Genomic DNA, 19,718 nt, shown 5'->3' with positions numbered 1-19,718 from the left:
TAGACTCCAAACGGGTGTGTCTGGAAGAGATTTTATTGTCGCTAAAATCCTAATTTAATGTTTCAGGAGGAATGGGTACGGTTCTTCTCTTGTCTACTCAGGTTTCCGCGGTTTTGCCTTTAATTGCTGTTCGGCTCGCCTGACTCGGGTGGGCCATGGCCAGGGGTGTGTTCCGTTAGCGGGAGCGTATACTGGCGGGTGCAGGTCGGGCTCTGGGGTGGTCGTCGGCCAGACGACGTCAAACTTGTCTCATGGAATTGCTTTCTGCCACAATTGCCTAACATTGTCATCATTGGGAACTCGTAATATTGCAACTTTCTCGTCCGAATATGCCTGATAATTTGTTTTGCACCCAGGTGCAACACAATGGTTAGGTATTTTCACAATTAAAATAATATACGCTTATTCTTTTTTACTAACAATCAATGCTCCTTGCTCACAATGAAGTGCCCGGCTTCCCGCCAATTCCAATGTGGAAACTATACTTCGTAACCTAATTTATGAAATAATTCCCAAACTTATAAAAAATAAACACATTCAATTAAATACTGTATCGATATCTGTAGATTAATGCATTTTTAACATTTAAATGTAAATTTAAATTAATATTATGTTGAGTTGTTCATAACAGCAAAGCTTAAAATACCACTGCAGAGCAACCAGCGCTACAGGTCAGATGGTGGAGCGGAGCGGAACTACGGAGACATTAGGTGTGCCACTTTTGCATGCTGGCCTGGTTAGGGAGTGTCCAGACCTCCCCTTCTTAGACCGTGGTCTACAGAGATCTAAGATGCACATAAAGTTCTGCCATTCCTGATTACACCCGAACAATTCACCTTCAGCCAACTTCGGGATTTGTTTTTAATTTTTGGGCAGGAAAAATGAATTCAAATATTAAAAGTGGTCGGTTAGGTTAGCTACATTAAAACACGTTAAAACACTATGGACGGTTAGTTAGGTTAGTATAGCTACATTAAAATAAACAGAGAAATATAAATATTAATAAATAAACCCGAGGCTGGCCGCAGGTGAATTGTTCGGGTGTATTCGGGAATGGCAGAACTTTATGTGCACCTTATGTTTTACGTGGTCTACAGCAACCATGGAGGTAAGAAGTTCTTCTTAACTCCATGACAGCAACGAATATCTCTAGACTCTAGGTCGTTGGTCTAAAGTAATAGCTATCTAGTAGAGGTGTAAAAGTAACGAAAAAATGTGTACCCGTATGTATTCGTTACTATAACAATTAGTACTCGTTACTTTCGTATCGTTACTCGTTACTTCTGATACCGCATGACATGGCACATGCTATGTTATGTAACAGCATCGAATCGAGTCGTATTTCGTACGCGTACGGTATGACGTCGCGTAAATAAAAATAAATCGAATAGGTCCACTGCCTGTGTGGTTAGGGCTGACTCTTTATGCCTGATGGGCATGGCTCGCCTGCAGACCTCACCTGCAGTGACGGTCGTGTTTCTGATGGCATGAGATTTTGAATACCAGCTACCATTGCAACTAGTGTGACATCGCACACACACAACATGCATACCAACCATATGTATGCGTGTGTATATATATGTATATAAGCCTGAGCGTATATATATATATATACATAACACAAATTTTTTTTTCCCTTCTCAAAACCTGGCTGGCTGGCAGCCTGGCGGGAAACGACTAAAGTCGCCCCCTAAAAACCAGTCCTACCAAACTAAAATGCGGACAGAAATGTCCAAGTGCCCGCCCTTGCTTAGTAGACATTTTCTACTCTTCCAACTCTTCTTCCTGAGCCATCCTTCTACTCCCGTAACCAACCAGCATGAAATTAATGCATGAATTTTTGCATCCCGCATGTCAGTGCCCAGGGTTTTCCCTGTGTCTATGCAGGTTTTACCTGGGCCCAACTTATCTAGTATAGTCTAGAATAGTCAAGTGAGGGGAGTTAGTCATGGCGCCAATTGCTGCCATGGCTGGCCAATCCCCCTCCTTAGCACATATGCATGTTCCCTTTCTGCATGGTACCCCCTGCATGATTAGAGCATATAGGCTTCGGCCTGAGACGCACTTAGAGTCTCTCCCTAACCCGGACCCCTCCCAATACACTTAGTTTTAAACTTAGGTTAGGAAAAAGAAAAAAAAAAATTAAATCGAATATAAACAATTAAAAATATTTGAAAATTAACAGCTTTTGTTAACCAAGAAACAATTAACTCTCATTAGAGCGGCTTTATTATAATATATCTTTTAAGATAAGAACATAACACGTGAAAATACGCGATTATAAAAAACAAAAACATACATATTTATAATTTGTAAAAAATACTTTCTTATGTTGTTTCTGTTCGAATCTAAAACTTTGTCTACACACACAATACCTTTAATAAACAGTAAAAAAACTTGGACGACGAATTTCCAAATCATACTTTTATTAATAAACAAACATCGTTCTTTTTAACGAATACGCGCGCGCATGCGTGAAACATACGAAAGATGCGAGTAACGAAATGCATTCGTGTGTAACGTTTCGTTACTCGTTACTAGATTCCGCACCCGTTACTCAGTAACGAATACATACGGTTTGCTACAGCTCTACTATCTAGTGATAGCACGTTCATCTATGGATAAGATTTATTTCATTAAAGAAACATGTTTCCTAACCTCTTGCTTTACGCTTTCGACGAATTGTGATGAAACCATAATGAAATATAAATGATAGAAGCCAATATGTGTTCTTAAAATGAAGTTTCCATTGTGTGTTCCCCTATATTTGTTATTTTGTTTATTTCTTCTGAAATTTATTGGATGTGATGGAGCAGGTAAATATTTATTATTTGATAAAACAACAAATAGCAACATTATTAAGTAATCGTATAATTTATGTCGATGAATAACTAGACACGAGGCCACACAGAAAGCTACGCAATGTTCGCTATATCGCTGCGCGAGGTGGCCACACAGGATAGTCTAGTTCGCGATGTCGTAGAGACGAATGCCGGATTTAAGGGATGATACAAACAATATTTTGCTGGCTCGCAGCATGTAAACGTAAAGTAAAAATCGGAAAAGGTGGTATTTCACACTTCACACGTCCCTAAATTTACTCCCAAGGGATGGTTTCGTAATCCCTACTAGTTTGTGAGTAAATTAGAATTTTATATCTTACATTACAATACCTGTGTTTTTACTCTGCTGCCGCCATTCATTGTTTACCCGGGATAAATAGGAATATATGTTTTATTCACTAGCGATGTTCCTGAATTAACCCTGAAAGGAAGGTTTCTTAATTCCTTCTGGTTTGTGAAAAAATAATCGATTACATCTTACAATACAATACAATACCAATGTATTCGTACAATCGCCGATATTCATTGTTTATGTTTACCTGTGTGGATTTTTTAAAAAAAATTTTTGTTGATAACTAGTCAATGTAGGTGGTGGTGTAATAATGAAATTTGTTTATTGCAGTTGTAAGGAATTTTTAATGCTGGTGTCTCATGTTTGTGGTTTTATTAGAACAAGTGGGTAATTGTATTACAAATGTTTGTTTTGTTACATTGCATTTAAAGTACATACTATTAACGAACAAGTCTAATGGGAGCCCAAAATTTGAATTTAATTGTTAACATCATTCATTTTCTGTGAGGAATACGTGCTGTGTACTGAAGTAACTGACATATTGAATTTTGCAGTCTTTCCAGGGAATTATTTGGTTACACCCATTGTATATTCTAGTTTGTTATGTCTGGTGTTTTATGTAACCAAGTTTATTCCTGGATCCTGAATGCTTGTACCTGATGGCATAATCCTGTTGGTTGGCTTGATCTTGTGGTACATGATGCTTGCCGTTTTAGTTCAGTACGTCAGATAAAAGATATTGTGAAATAAGAAATAATTATGATTGTAGGTTAAAAAAAATTCCTCTTTATTACGGTCATAATTCATTATTATATGACAATATTTTTTTATAGAAAGTAAGATATGTGGGATTTGATTTCATAGGAGGTTATTAAGGAAATAATTATAGGTATGTATCCCCAATGTTATTAAATTTCCTTTTATTTCGTTGACGGTTAATCATTAAACAATTATATCATAATTAAATCATTGTTTACTGACTTCAAGCAAATATATTCTATCAATTTATTCCATCAACATGAGTATTTTTGTAGGGTACCTACTTCTTCAATGAACTTTTCCATCAACATGATACTAATTTAAAGCAAACACAGAATTACATCACAATTCCACATGTAAACAGATATTTTTGTGTATATGCGCATGTACAAAGACGGGGACATTTTAGAAAAATAGCAGAAAACCAAACACTTGGCAATGTCGCCATCATAGCGAACACATCTTTTTGTGGCCAGTGACACCCTAGATGCAGATGGCTAAATTTTACTCGTGTAGCAAACATCGCGAATATAGCGAGCATAGCGCCCTGTGTGGTCGTAGCTTAACTATGAAGAGTGCCAATCTGTGTTCAGATTCACAGTCGTAAAGAAAGCTGAAAAAGGGAAAGGGATTGTGGCCACTTGGCAGAACAACAAGGTTACGGGTTTGGTTTTGAACTCATGGGTGAAGGGGGTCGGGGTTTACTATGAATAACGTAGGTGAACACTGTTTATGTTATCACCATGTTTAATGGCTCAGTTGGCAAAGGCATGTCACACAAAGCTTGTACGTGAAGCGCACAAGAAAACGCAGTCTTAAGGAGCAAGGAATTAGGTTACTGGCCTGGGCAGGCTCTCGAGCTAGGCTTTCATCTACTGCCAGTGAAGGAGCTAGCTGAGCGTTTCTGCACAGATAAAGGAACACCAACCATTGTGTGGAAAACTCATAACTCAAAAAAACATATTACATTAAATTTTATCTCTCTAAAATGAAAAAAAAATACCTGCTTAAATAAACCGTGAAGAACAGAACACACAAACACTTAACGTACATTGAATTACATATGATCTAATGCACTGGTTGACACAAATCGCTTGTGGATTGTTGGTTCATAGTGGCTTTAGGGGCTTTAGGCTGATCTGTGGGCCCAAGGATCAGCATCTAATTGAATCAACATTACATCAGTAAACAACGTTATTAATTGTTGATGGATCAATACAGTAAAAGCTTCATAAAGATTTTTGAGTGTTTTGGTTTTTTCCTAAAAAGAAATCTACATATTGTGTAGTTAAGCATTACGAATGTACTACCTTGATTAATTTTCCTTAACTTGTGTTTTTTTTCCTTCTTCTTCTTCTTCTTCTTCTTCTTCTTCTTCCCCACTTTGTGACATGTTTTCAAACCATTCTCTAAGAGGGTGTTGTGATACTTCAAGTAGTTGATTCAAAAACATGTTAGGAAATTATAAAAAAAGCCTTTTGGAATTTTTTCTTTCTTTGGATAAAAGTGACTTCTTCAGAATTACCAAGTTCATTTTGGAATTCATACTGGATTCTGAAATACCCAGGAGTGCGAGTGGTGATAAAGTCCAGAAAAATTGTGTTTTAATTCCATAAAAAATGGAATTTTATTTATTTGAATATTATTATTGCTGCAAAAAAACAGTGAAATAAACAATTTAACCATTTTTAACTCGCTAAATCAAACAATTTTTGCCGACTTTAACGTCATTCTCAAGTAATGTTTTTTCTAAAATTCATAAAAATTAAAAAAGGTCATTTTTGATCTTCCCATTTCTTCCTCCACATGTTGAATTAAGGTATTTTTAATATAGGTTACCCAACCTTATTACCTTTCAATTAATTTTATTACCTCAATGAGTGCCAAAAATTGGAAATTTGCAATATTACCCAATCTCGTAAATTTACTGTATTACCTAACCTTGGAAGTTTCGTGATTTATCTGACCTCTGAAATAAATGTACACTAAAACTCTTACCTCATAAATTAAATTGAAATGTAGTGAGCAGGAAATGGTGAAGACCAAATGTGGAAATTGAATAGAACCTACACCATTATAAATAGATATATAGCCTAAATGCACAAAAATACTTAAATAACACACCTTTATCACAGTAACTATCAACAATTATTATTACTGTTGCAGAAATTAATATAATTATAATTAATATAATTAATTAATATAATATATAAAAAATAATCTGTTCCACCATTCAATCCATGGAATACTTATTGCACAGTATGAAATCTCTCAACTTTAAGTTTTTTGTTAAATGGTTAATATTTGTTTTAATTGTCTTAAAAGTAATAGAAAACGGTATTCATATGATATATACCACGTCACATTTATCAGATTTAGATGATATAGTATTTGAATACGAAAAAGAACAAAACAAAAATTTAATAAAATTAATGAAAATCTTTTTAGAATATTTTATAAAGTTTTATTGAGTCTATAGCTATTAAAATACAACATTAAGGTATACATGAAGAAAATAATTAATAATAACGTTTTCTTTTTGGAAAAAAAACTGCATTTTGTTGGTTTTCGTTTATGATTTTTTATTTCATCTCTGTGTATCATCCAGCAATAGTCCGCCATCATATTAACATCCCAACGGCCTTGATATCTTCTTTCCATCTCTTTTATGTCCTGATGAAACTGTTCACCTTGTTCTTCACTGTAGTCGCCTAGATTTTTTGGGAAACAACCAATGTGAGTCTTCAAAAAATGAATTTTCAGACTCATATTACAGCCTAAATTTTTATAGGCGTTTAACATTTCCTGGGCAATATTTTAATACGCAGAAGATATTGTGTTGCCTAGAAACTTAGATACAACATTTTTAAAGCCATGCCAGGCATTTCGTTCCAAGGTTGTCATCACTTTTTCAAATACTGTATCCTTAATCAGTTTCCGGATATCAGGTCCCGTAAATATTCCCTCTTTCAACTTTGCACCAGATAAGCTAGGGAAACATGAACAAAGATACTTGAAAGTATTTCCATCTTGCGGTAATGCCTTTACGAACTGTTTGATCAAACCAAGTTTGATGTGAAGTGGTGGAAGCAATACTTTTTCGGGATCCATCAAGCTCGGATTGATGACATTTTTACTTCAACTTTCCATTCCATTCTAATTTTCCAATCAGTTTTTTTCCAATGTAAATTTCTTGCTCTACTGTCCCATTCGCAAATATAACAGGGGAATTTTGTGTAGCCTTGCTGTTGACCAAGAAGCATGCATATGATTTTTAAGTCACCGCAAACTAACCATTTGTGTTCGGTGTATTTTATTTCCTCCAAAACATTTTTCAAGTTTTCGTAAGTTTCTTTAAGATAAACTGAATGAGCTACAGGTATCGATGCAAATTTACTGCCGATATGCAAAAGGACAGCCTTTAAGCTTCTTTTTGAAGAATCTATAAAGAGTTGCCATTCTTGTGTATTGTATGCAATATTGAATTTTTATATTAAACTGCCATTATTACAGCAAAATACTAAATTATCCTCTTTCTTAAAATACTCCACAAATTCTTGTTCTCTGCTTCGATACCAGTAAAATGTAGTTGCAGCATCTAATAAATTGTTTTCTTTTAGTCGAGAACCGAGAACTTCTGCAGCGTCCTTAGGTAATCCAAGAACCCGTACCAAATCATTCAGTTCTTGCTGTTTTAAAGGTCAAGGGTCATTTGTAGGGTAAAAAATTAAACCACTGCTTTGCAGATGATCACTTTGTTCTGAGTTTTGTGATAAAGGCGTTTCGAAGCTGTTAGTTTTAGTAAGAACTGGTATGGGTAATTCGGGTCCATGTGGAACTGGCTTTGTTACAGTGGTCAAACAAAAATAACAATCATCTGTATGATTTTTTGTTCCCACCACAACATAGGAATACCAAATGACAATGATTTTGATATACTGTAAGTCCACTGTGTAAACACTTCAACACATAGCCGGCATACTGTATGCGGAACCCACTGTTTCTCTTGGTAACATAACCTCATTCCGAAGTAAGCATAATAAGCATTTTTTACAAAGTCTGATATTTTTAATCTTTGCTTAACTATTGTATATTGTCCACAAATATAGCAAAATACATTTGGATTGTTTTTGCAACTCCAAGGAGCCATAGTTACAGATTTAATAAAACTTTTTTTTTTTTTCAGTTTAAACCACTATGATCAGTCATAGACTACATAAAACTTTTTTTATATATATACTTTTTCTCACACGGGAAAGGCAGGTTAGTAACAATAGACTATAGGATGGTCGTTCATAGAGTATAGAAAGAAAAAAAAGAAAAAAGAACTTACCGATCTAACGAACTATTATATATTTATCTATATGCAAAAAGAATGTGATGTTATATGTTAAAACAAAGTTTATATTTGCTATAAACAGACCAACATCTACATGTTTGTGATAAATTTATTTTAAAAACTTTTTCATTGCAGACCTGTGTAATCACACATTAACTTATTGAACCTTAAATAAACATACATAATAACCATTAAAAATCACTATTTCATTACTTCCAACTATATGATAATAACTAGTAACATTAATGCAAGTCACGCAACACAATCTGTATTATGTTTTCCACAGTTTTAGCAATTGTAATAAAACATGCCATTGATACCATTATTTAACATAGTTCTGAGCGATTATCATGTACTTAAGTACCAGTTCAGCTAATTAGCTACTACAGATATTGCAAATCTTTTTCACAGAATCATCTTGCTTAGTTATAGAAACTAAGTAAGAATTTTTTCTAATATCAATAAAATTTTGTTAGTGTGAAGCCACACTTACCCGATATCAAATATTGTAGCGAGGGAGCAGAATGTCTGGAGGAGCATGAGGCCCCTAACATATTGGTCAAGCTGATGCTGGAGAATAAGGCTATTTTATACATGATGACGGAGGTATGAGCTTCATGTGAAGCGTAGCATGATGAGGGGGTCTGCAATGCAGGCTGGAAGGGTGTTCAGTGGAGAGAGAGGTTAGTGTGAGTTGGAAAACAAGCTACAATAATTATAGGTTTTGGCTATAACTACTAAACTTAGCAATACCTCCAAAAATATTTAAAACATAAAAAAATATTGTCTTCAAAGTGTGGACTTTTAGCCATGAACTTATAATTTGAGACTAAGCTATCTAAATTTTATAGTACAATTTTGATATGTTCTCAATGAAATGAATGTTAGTGGAGAAAAGTTTTATACTACTAATGCTTTATTTTATTTAGATATAAATGTCTTTCAGCAACATTTACAGAAAAATGTATAGCAAAAATAATTGATTGAGTTAAACTATAATTTAATCTCATTTATACCTGTGAACAGGAAAACAGAATTTTAGCCTAACTAAAAGTATCTAAAAGTAATTAACTTTAAAATCACAGTACAGAGTGCCAACTTTCTTAATAGAACATTATTTCATTAAATTGCTTGAAAAAGAAATTCACTTCGTGAGATATAGGCTTATTAAAAATATAACAATAAACTTTGGTTTAAGGGCTCCACTTACCTGCGCACACACACACAATGTGCAGGCTTCAGAAGAACTCAAGCTATTTAAAATCTGAACAAGCTACGTGAAATGGCATCTGTTTGCGAAAAGCTTTTAAGAATATGTTGATGTCTGAATTGAAGGACATTTTTTCGCTATTTTATTTTTAAACTCTATATTTCGTAAAGGAAAAATGGCCAAAAAAAAATTGTGTTTTCAAAAATCTTTAGGTGTGAAACTCCTGGTAGAGATTCTTGAAAGCAGTTAAGGAACTTGTGATACATCTTAATCTTTATTTCTCCACCAAATAATATTATGGTTACCACTCAATTATCATAGTTTCCCTCTGCTCAACATTAATACTGTGCGCTAGTTCAGAGTCTTGCACATGCAGGAAGCCCCAGCGAGCATCGCACTTATCACTAGCACAAATAACACCCCTCACTAGGCTGGCCCCTTGGCAACTGATGAATCGTGCACTAGCACGGCAGTCGCAGAGGACGTGTCCGGGGCTGTACTGCGGCCGCCACCTCATGGAGGACGGCAACTGGAGCGAGTGCGGGGCCTGCCCCCGGGGGTATCGCACCAACAGCTCGTCCATCTGCGTGCGCTGTGAGGACTCCCCAGAGTTCTACGACTGGCTGTACCTGGGCTTCATGGTGATCATAGCACTGGTGATGCACTGGTTCTGCATCGACCTGGCGGCTATGGGGCGCAGGTACTGATCCCAGGCGTCCAGAAGCCGTAACGTTGCAACTGAGAATTTTGGACATGAATATTTCGTTTTCGTAATAAATACTATGTACCATATTTTACAGTAATTTCTGTACCACTTAACCGAGTTAATCCTTTCATCCTGATGGCTTGATCGTGTGTATTCTGATCATGCAGTCGAAAGAACCGGGCCAAACAAAAATTTGACTATCGTATTCAACTTAAGATACAATTCATTGTTACATCACAAGTTTTTGTTATTGTGTACCACAGTATCAATGTATACTTGATCATGCCATCAGGATGAAGGGATAATCTTGTATACGTGATATGGAACTTTTACCCTACACACATACAGGTATTTTACTTATTTTTATATTCATTATTTATTATATGTTTAGTGCTGGGCCTAACATCTTGTGAGCTTTTAGCGCGATTGATCGGAGCTTGAGAGGCTAGTGGGACAGAAGTGGAAGTAGGAGAATGAAATACGCATCAGTAAGGCATGGTCAAGGTTAAAAAATATCCTTGTGTGCAGCATTTTTCTTAGAGTGCTATACCGTTTTTAAAGTTCAAAATATGTTGACTATGTAGTGCTTAGCGGTGAAATACGTATTTACCATGTATTAAATCACTATGATTATTGATGTTTTTGGAGCAGTTGATTTATAATGGGGCGGAGCAGTTGATGTATAATGGGGCCATGCCGAGCTGGCACCATATGGTTCCATTAAGTGCTGCCAAGTATCACGGATTTTACATAGTTATTACTGAAATAGGCGAACTGTTACTGGATTGTAGTGTGTTATTTATTCTGGAAACAGATAACTTGAGGATGTGTCAAAAATACCAGGGACTGGAAGTAACGCGCTACTAGTAACGACGTTATTTGTAACAGTTACTTTTTATGGTAACGATCGTGATAACGCAATATATTAAGTTTTCAGTAACTGTAACTGAATTACATTTTTTCGCCTTAAAGTAACGATAATTGTCGTTACTTATTGCGTTACATTTTTTAAATGTATTTCTTATTGAACGAACAACGATTTGTTGATTTTTTCAATCCCAGAACGAAAATCCCGACAAGCATATTATTTGCGATGGTATTGCTTGTACTTGTAAAACTGCTGTTGGCTAGCCTGCGCTCGCATTTTGATTGTCATGTGATGAGGAATAAGAGGATTTCTTTGGTTTAAATAAGAGGAGCCCAGTGGAGGATTCTGGGGAACAAGAGCTACAATGGTTTTTGGAGTGTAGGAATAAGGACATTTCTTCACTAAATGACTATCCTCAAATCAAAAATTTTTTCATTAAGTTGAACACAGCAATGCCAACAAGTGCTGCAGCTGAAAGGTTGTTCAGCTGTGCAAGTTTAGTTTTACGCCCAAATAGAGGCAATTTAAGCGATACAAATTTTGAGAAGCAACTGCTACTCAAGATCAATAAGCAGTGGTTAAAAAAGTGTTGATTTGATATCAGTGTTATTATTTTGTAGTGTGAACTAATTACTAAATGTAATTTAAGACCTAATTTAAAAGTATTCAGTTTAAATAAATATATATCTTTACTAAACACAATATGTTTTATTAGCTTTTAATTATAACAATATTATGTATCACATTTTTAATTTTTCACAAAGTAACTGTTAAAGTAACTTACAGTTACTTTTTTCAGAACTGTAACTGTAACTGGTTTATTTTCAGCAGTGTAACTTGTAGTTGTAACAGGGTTACATTTCCAATGGAGTATTTGTAACTGTAACTGAGTTACTTTTTAAAAGTAACTTTCCGGTCCCTGAAAAATACTATATGTATGTTGGCACTTATAGTTGATTGGCTGTTAGCTGCATGTATATTACCTCTTTTAATTTTGGTAAAATTCAGTTCAGCTCATTAGGTGTGCTATAAAAACAAATTTACCTCTAAGGATATTTAAGAATCCAAGCATGCAATGCTTTGAATTATCACAATTTGAAACCCTAATACTGCTTTTATAGATATATATGTGTGTGTGTGTGTGTGTGTGTGTGTGTATATATATATATATATATATATATATATATATATATATATATATATATATATATATATAAGTTGTTTTTAGACCTGTGTTATTTTCAAACTATGCAATGAATAGATTAGGTAGCTCTTTACTGTAGAAATGTGTCAATTTTTTTTAGTCTAGTATGTATTAGGCGTGAACTTCATTGCATGTGTGTTAAGGCCCGTCTACATTAGTAATGTCCGGGATTGTGACCAATGGACACTGATTACTGATTAGTCCATGTGACCTTCTGAAGTTATGGATGGTGTGAACAGTGGTCTGATTCTCCCTGACCCGAATACGTTGGTCAGTTTAAACTTTTTGTCCCAAATCTGTGTCATTTAGTATAATAGAAGAACACTCGTGATATTGGAATTTTCGATTCTCATTTGAATGCGCTCTTAAACAGAAAGGAATGAATGAAAGTTTGATTAATGCATGAAAAAACTAAACAAAAACTATTAAAGAACAGTTATTTTGGTGCTCTATATTTGCTGCGCTCTGATGACTATTTTAGAAATTGAAAGATTCAGATATTGCAATTGTAGACAGGGTAGTTTTTGTGCGACAATGTGACATCATTCACGTTAGGGTAAGGACGTGGACCATGCACAGGTCTGGACTGTTGTAGACAGACCATTATTGATGCATAAATTGATTACTGATGGGTGTTCTGACATGACGAGGCAGAAGCCTAAGTTAATCCACAGAACATTGTCGCGACACGAACCTGACTGTTGTCCGCAGCCTGTGCACGGAGGTGGTGGTGCTCCACCTGTCAGCGCTGGTGGAGACAGCCGGGGCCGCAACGCTGACGCTGCTCATGTCCGACCCCTGGGGCTCCCTGCAGGTGCGATCGTGCCGCACGCAACGCCTCTCCGACTGGTACACGCTGCTCAAGAACCCCAGCCCCAACTACGGCCGGGTCCTGCACTGCACCCAGGAGGCCGTCTACCCCCTGTGAGACCCTCTTCCGTAGTACGGTAGATTCCCTGCTCGTCCGGGCGTACCATTCATCACAAATATGTTCTGTTTTGTTAATCTTACATCAGTTCATAGTACAAAATTTAGGTCTACGTATGCAGCAGTATTTGAACTAAAATTAAGCTGAAACAAAAACTGTATTTATGAAGGGGGAAAAAATTGATTTTTTTATAGTTTTACCCATCTAAAATTTGATTGTGTGCATTTTAAGCCAAATTCCATTTAATCAGACTTTCTGTGATTCGGACAAAGTCCAGCCCATCTAGTCCGGATTAGTGAGGCTTCGCTGTAGTTTACTTTGCTGTGTAATATTGCAATATCTACAGTGCTTCAGTTTCACATAATGTCTTAGAGAATTAAAACCTAATTTTTTTTGTCAAGATTTGATCTCAGTGGCAGAGGAGTTATATTTTTTACTGGCTGTGCCCTCTTTAAATTTAGGAATCCTTTTAATAGATGTAGAGCGAAGCATGCAAACACAAGGGTGTTCTGCGGGAACTATGTAACTGACGGGATGAAAAAATTTTAAATGTTACTTTACCTCATATGTATATTATCATCATGCTAAATTTTATCGTAATCCATTGGATTGTTTTTGCGTGATTCTGTAACAAATTAGAAAGTAAGAAATTTTAATTTTTTTTTTTTTTTTTTTTGCTTTAGATATTTTATTTGTATTTACTAAATCTACTAGTGATTTTGAAAATAAATTCCATGAACTCCAAAACTACATTACAGTTAAGGTTTTGATTTCTCGTGGATTCATACCCATCTGGGTAAAAAATCTGGTGGACCTGAGGTATCTATCTTGTTTTATTACAGAATTGGGGCCAGGATAACTAAAGTGGTTTTTATTTATAATTCTGCTACAATTGCTAGTAGTTCTGTTTTGTCTGCACACACATCAATTAAATGCCAATAAACTACTAAATATAAATAAAATATTTATTCTTATATTATGATTTATTAAACTGTATTGTGTATCTGGGTGAGTTATTTCCCTCGTATCTGCATTAGATGTACTGTGCTGTTCAAAGTTTATGTTAGTCACAACCTGCTGTGTTGTCATTTTACAAATTAAGTTCATTAATTAGAATCTTGCATCCTTGATAATTGTCCTCCATTGACACCAAATATTGTAATAGAGACAATATAGGTAACTGGTGAAAGAAACATGAGGCAAGTGATGTCAGCAGCAAACCTGGCAGCATGGATTGACCCTAGATTTTTGAACACTATGTGTTAAAAATTGTTTGAGTCCAGTTGCATTAATGAATCTAGTGGAAAATATCAAAAATGCAATGCAGTTAATGTATATCGCCCTTTGTTAATGTAAATTTGCCTTAGTTTCCCAGTGCCTTAGTACAGTTTTTGCTGACACTACTAGGTTAATTTTTTTATGTGTAAACTTATTAGCTCTCTATGTGGCATTTGGTAGGAGTAATTTCTTGAAAATGGAATGGAAGTCAATGACTGGAAAAGTATGACAAAGATGGCAGACCCATGTGTAGCAAATTAACTAGTATATAGTCAATTTCATAAAAATTACGGTACATACCAAATGTATTGGTGTGCCAAATGAAACTTTATGATAGTGGAACTACCTTGAAATATATTTGGTAAAGTAAAATATTCATTTTGAAAATTAATCCTAAGTTTTAAAATACATTAGCAAAATGGCATTACACTGTTGATAGTACATAGTCTCCTCCCTAAAATCAAATTTTTCGAATAGCTAAGTGGTAGAATGCATTCTATAACATTATAATATAATTATATTGAATCAGCTCAATAAAGTTAAGGTTTGTTTGTATGAAGTATTTACAGACTGATTTCAGTCTTTTAAGCAAAAACCTATTTACAAACATACACTTAGTGTTAAAATATGTGTTTATTAAAATGATTCAGGTTAATATTTCAGTAATGCTATAGATGTATAACCTTTAATGTATGCAGAAACTGTATAGTATTAACTGTTAAATGAATTTTAACAAGATGGTCAGTATTTTACACGCTTTATATTAGCTTCACCTGTATGTTTGTAACGGAGTCCTTTGCACTCGATTTTGACCCACTTTAAACGGACAGATTTAATCTAAACTTTATTCCACTTATCGAGGACCGGTGACAATACACTAATTTAATAAGTTTTTTCTCATTATCCTGATTAGGATCGACAGGATTAAATAATTTCCTCACCCAGCCTCTGTGTGAGAGCAAGTGAGACAACCGTGCCGTCGGCGCATGCGTACTGTCTACCTACTTTCCAGCTCGAGCACTCGGGGTATTAGTATTATTACAATATATCCTCGACAGTTGATTTGTTGGCCGAGCGGATTAAGGCGCAGGTCTTCGATAACGTCAACCTACGGATTCACCGGTTTTGGGTTCTAATCCTATCCACGGCTGAAAAAAAAATAATTTTTTTGTTTTCTTTTCAACAAATTTTGGGATTGGTGCCTTAAATCCAACTGTAATATTCGTCTGGGACTTCGCCAATCCTTATATTCAAACTAAAAATTGAAAAATAAATATAGTTTAAAAAAACTAATAAACACGCTTTTAAAGCACATCAAACTAAAAAGTGAAAAATAATTTTTAAAATAAGCTTAAAACAATAATGAATGAAAAATACTAGTATTATTGTGAAAAAAACGTGGGGCGCTTTGTTCCATATTTATCGTACATCGAGCGCCCGATGGTAGAGCAGCCGACATGTCATTGGAAGGCTTTGGGTTCGAATCCCAGTCCGGGCTATCCGAATTTTTCTTACATATTCTATACACTCTCATTGAGAAGGTCCTTTCCTCATCCTTTCTCAATCATTATCCTTCCCAAAATGTCTGTTACGTAAATGTGGAACGCTTCACGTATTAATTAATCCGTAACTTCCATCCTTTCCTGCTTCACAACATTAATTTCATACAGTATGTAAGACTGGTCGATATCACTTGTTCGTCAATAACCTTATACCATTAAGTCTCAATATATATATATATTGATAACGTTAAAATCTTTGAATGGCTTCTAAAATCGAGATTTGACTATCAATACAGCTGTACACATTAATAATTTGGAAAATAATTACAGTTACTTATAGTTATCTATTAATAGTAGATTAGAACAAATAACAGTTTAAAAAAAAATTAAAAAACGCTTTTATAAATAAACCAAACTAAAAAGTAGAAAGTAAATAATAGTTTAAAAAAACCAAAAACCCTTTTTTATAGAAAATCCAACTAAAAAATAGAAAATAAATTTTAATAAATTTGAATTAAAAATAGTGTAAAATAAAAAAAATGTGTGTTCTTTAAAAAAAAAGCATGGGGTGCTTTTTAAGATATCAAAATGATAATCCTTCTACTCATATCTGTCAATAAAATAATAATAACTATTGACACCATGCACCCCACGCTTTTTTTTTTAAATAACATACTTTTTTTACACTATTTTTAATTCAAATTTATTAAAATTTATTTTCTTTTTTTTAGTTGGATTTTCTATAAGAGCGTGTTTTTTAGTTTTATCAAACTATTATTTATTAATAAAATTGTTTGTCAAAAATTAAGTCCAAAGCCAAAGTCTATTGGACTACAACTTTTAGTTGGAAAAATACCTGAAAGTTAGTTCTACGTTCTTAATGCTTTAGAGCAGAGGTTCCCAGACTTTTTTTCTCATAGGCCAGCTTTTAAAATTTAGCTGGTTCATGTGAACCCCCAGCAGCCATATTCCCAAAACTCTACAAAAATGTAAAGATTTGATCTAACTATGGAAATTTGCGTTGCGGCTAAGTTCCAACCACGAATTAGTTTTTATCGAAAAAAAGTGAGAATTGATTGGTTAATTAATTAATTGATTGTGCTGTGAGTGGATGTCAAAAAAGTAAAGTTGGCCAATCAAAAAAGTGATTCTATCCAACTTTACTTTTTTGACATCTACTCATAGCACAAGGAACCAATCAATTCTCACTTATTTCATTTAGAAAACTCCCCATTCAGAATGGTAAAAATAAAAATAGTATATTTTATTGTCGTGTATTTATTCAAATATGTAACTATTACACTATTAATTATTATTGTTGTCATATTACATTGTGATATGATAACAGTCATAATATAATTTAAATTAAACATTAATAATGTAACTTAACTTCTACAATGACAATCACAAAATAGTCAGAATTTTAATGGGAGGGATGTACTTGATGGATTGACAGCAAAGTATCAATATTTTGCTTCAGTTTTGTTAGAAATAACCACTAATCTCCCCGTTCCGTGATATTCAATCTGCTCCTTTTTTTCTTAAAAGGTTTGTAACGACACTAAAACTTTTTTCAACAAGATATGACGAGGGAAACTCTATCAAAAGCTTTCTCGCAATTCCCCACAGTCCAGGATATTTTTCAGGTATTTCTGCCTGCAGCCAAATTGTTTGATACCCTTTTTTAAATTTCACCTTCAGCTCCTCATTAGTGCTAAGCTCAAGTAATTCCTCTTGTAATATCACATTCTCCACTTCCGTTTCATCAAATGGATTTATGATCCATGGTGGTATTTCCATCGTCAGAATATCTTCAAATCTGATTTTGAAGTCATCATGCAGAGCAATTAAATGTTGAACGTATGTCTGAATATCCTTATCGAGGCATTCTACCTGTGACAAGTTTGAAAACTGGTAAAATTTGCGCCGACTAATATTTTGCTTCTTAAATTTCAATTTTCCAAGAAAAGCTGAAATTACACACTTTTTTTTTATTAAATTGAGGCTGTCCCCTTGTAATTATAAGTTAATGTCATTAATTTTTTGAACAAATCTGTCAAATACACAATGTCTGCTTTCAAATTGATCAGGTTTTCTTTTAAATCTGGATCTTTACTTTCCAGAAACTCTAAAACTGATTCAAAAAGTGAGTAAAATCTTGTTAAACATGCACCTTTCGACAACCAGCGTACTTCAGTATGTAAGAGCAATCGTTGGTAGTCTTTATCATTTTCATCGCAAAGTTGTGCAAATAAATGTGTATTCAACGCATTGCTTCTTATTTTTTTAACTGCATTAATCACAAATTGAAGCGATTGGTGCAATCTATCACGCAAATTTTTCGCTACTAGGTGTTGTCGGTGGATGACAACAGTGAATTGCCGTTACCTCTGGTATAATTCTTTTAAGATGGCTTATAAACCCACGAAATCACCTGACCATGGCAGGAGCTCCATCTGTTGCCACCGAAGTAACGTTTGTGAATGGAATTGATTTTTCCTTAAAAAAATCACTCAGGACATTAAATATTGATTCACCTTTAGTGTCAGTCTCCAAAGTTTTCGCGAATAGTAGCTCTTCATGAATTTCTTCGTCCATAACAAATTGAACATATGCCAATAATAATGCTTCATTACAAGGTAAAGTTGTTTCGTCCACTTGAAAAGAAAAATGAGTTGTTTGCAGATAATTACACAAGAAACTTTCAATATCAGAGCTCATTTCATCAATATGTCTTTGTACAGTGTTGTTACTCAAAGGAATTCTTTTGATTATGTCAAATGGAGATTTGTGCAGAACAGTTTTTAAAACCTCTTCAACAACGGGTAAAATTAACTGTTTTCCAATGGTGTGCGGTTTTCCAGATTTTGCTATTAGTAATAAGATATTGTAAGATGCCCGCAAGCCATCATCATTACTTTCAGATGTTAAAGTGAACATACTGTGCACGGTGGGTCTCTTTTCATATTTTTCCTTCAATGCTTGAAAATATTTCAAATCTTTACCTATTTTATCAGGATGACACCTTAGATGATCTTCGAGCTTCGATGGTTTCATAGTCATTGCTCAAAACTTTGTTGCATAAAAGGCATATGGGCAATCGCTTGTCTGCCTGTAATGGAAGAAAACCAAATTTTAAATAATTAACACTATATTGTCGACATTTCTTCTTAGATTTAACCATGTTTTGTATCAGTTACTACCTATAAATTAAAAAATAAAAAACTTTGTATTAGTAATTATAAGGCAGTCTTACTCAACAAGATATGGCTATTTTAGCAGAATAGGATTACCTAATTAATTATTGCAATGAAATAAACAAAGTACCGACGGCAAACTGATTCTAATTATTAAAAGCTATAAATCGCTTCATAAAACTGATAGCTTCAGGCCAATTGTCATGGACTTGCCGTTGTTTGCAGGTACACTATGATCTTCATCTTCTATGCCTTGTCCATCGTGCTGATGCTGTTGATCCGGCCGTGGCTCGTGGCCCGCCTGCTGCCCACCTACGGCAAGATGTCCATCTACTCTGCCCTCTACTTCTTCCCCACCCTGGCGCTCATCCAGGCTGTGTTCGGAGGACTGATATGTAAGTTCCCGACCAGAATTACTCACTTAATACAAAATTATAGTATATTTATAATGGCCCCTTCATCAAGGGGATAGGATGGAAACCCAAAGAAACTTTGAATTCTACAGTTTTGTAGTCAAAAACATTTTCTATACACTCACCCCTTAAGGCTAAGATCCTTAGTTTTGCAGCCTCCAAGAAAATTATTTCTCCCA

At 34.7% G+C, this 19,718-nt stretch overlaps 1 protein-coding gene across 1 annotated transcript; it reads left to right on the top strand.

Moving 5' to 3' along the window:
- The first annotated feature begins 2,600 nt into the window (after positions 1-2,600).
- On the top strand, positions 2,601-19,613 carry LOC134530853 (JNK1/MAPK8-associated membrane protein-like). Its single transcript, XM_063366110.1, has 4 exons — positions 2,601-2,816; positions 9,909-10,143; positions 12,933-13,145; positions 19,352-19,613. Exons 1-4 carry the CDS (start codon positions 2,738-2,740, stop codon positions 19,596-19,598), a joined length of 774 nt encoding a protein of 257 aa, XP_063222180.1. The 5' UTR covers positions 2,601-2,737; the 3' UTR covers positions 19,599-19,613.
- Positions 19,614-19,718: the final 105 nt, after the last annotated feature.

This window comes from Bacillus rossius, chromosome 3, assembly GCF_032445375.1.
Source record: "Bacillus rossius redtenbacheri isolate Brsri chromosome 3, Brsri_v3, whole genome shotgun sequence".
Lineage (NCBI taxonomy): Eukaryota > Metazoa > Arthropoda > Insecta > Phasmatodea > Bacillidae > Bacillus > Bacillus rossius.
This window is presented reverse-complemented; position numbering and strand designations above follow the sequence as displayed.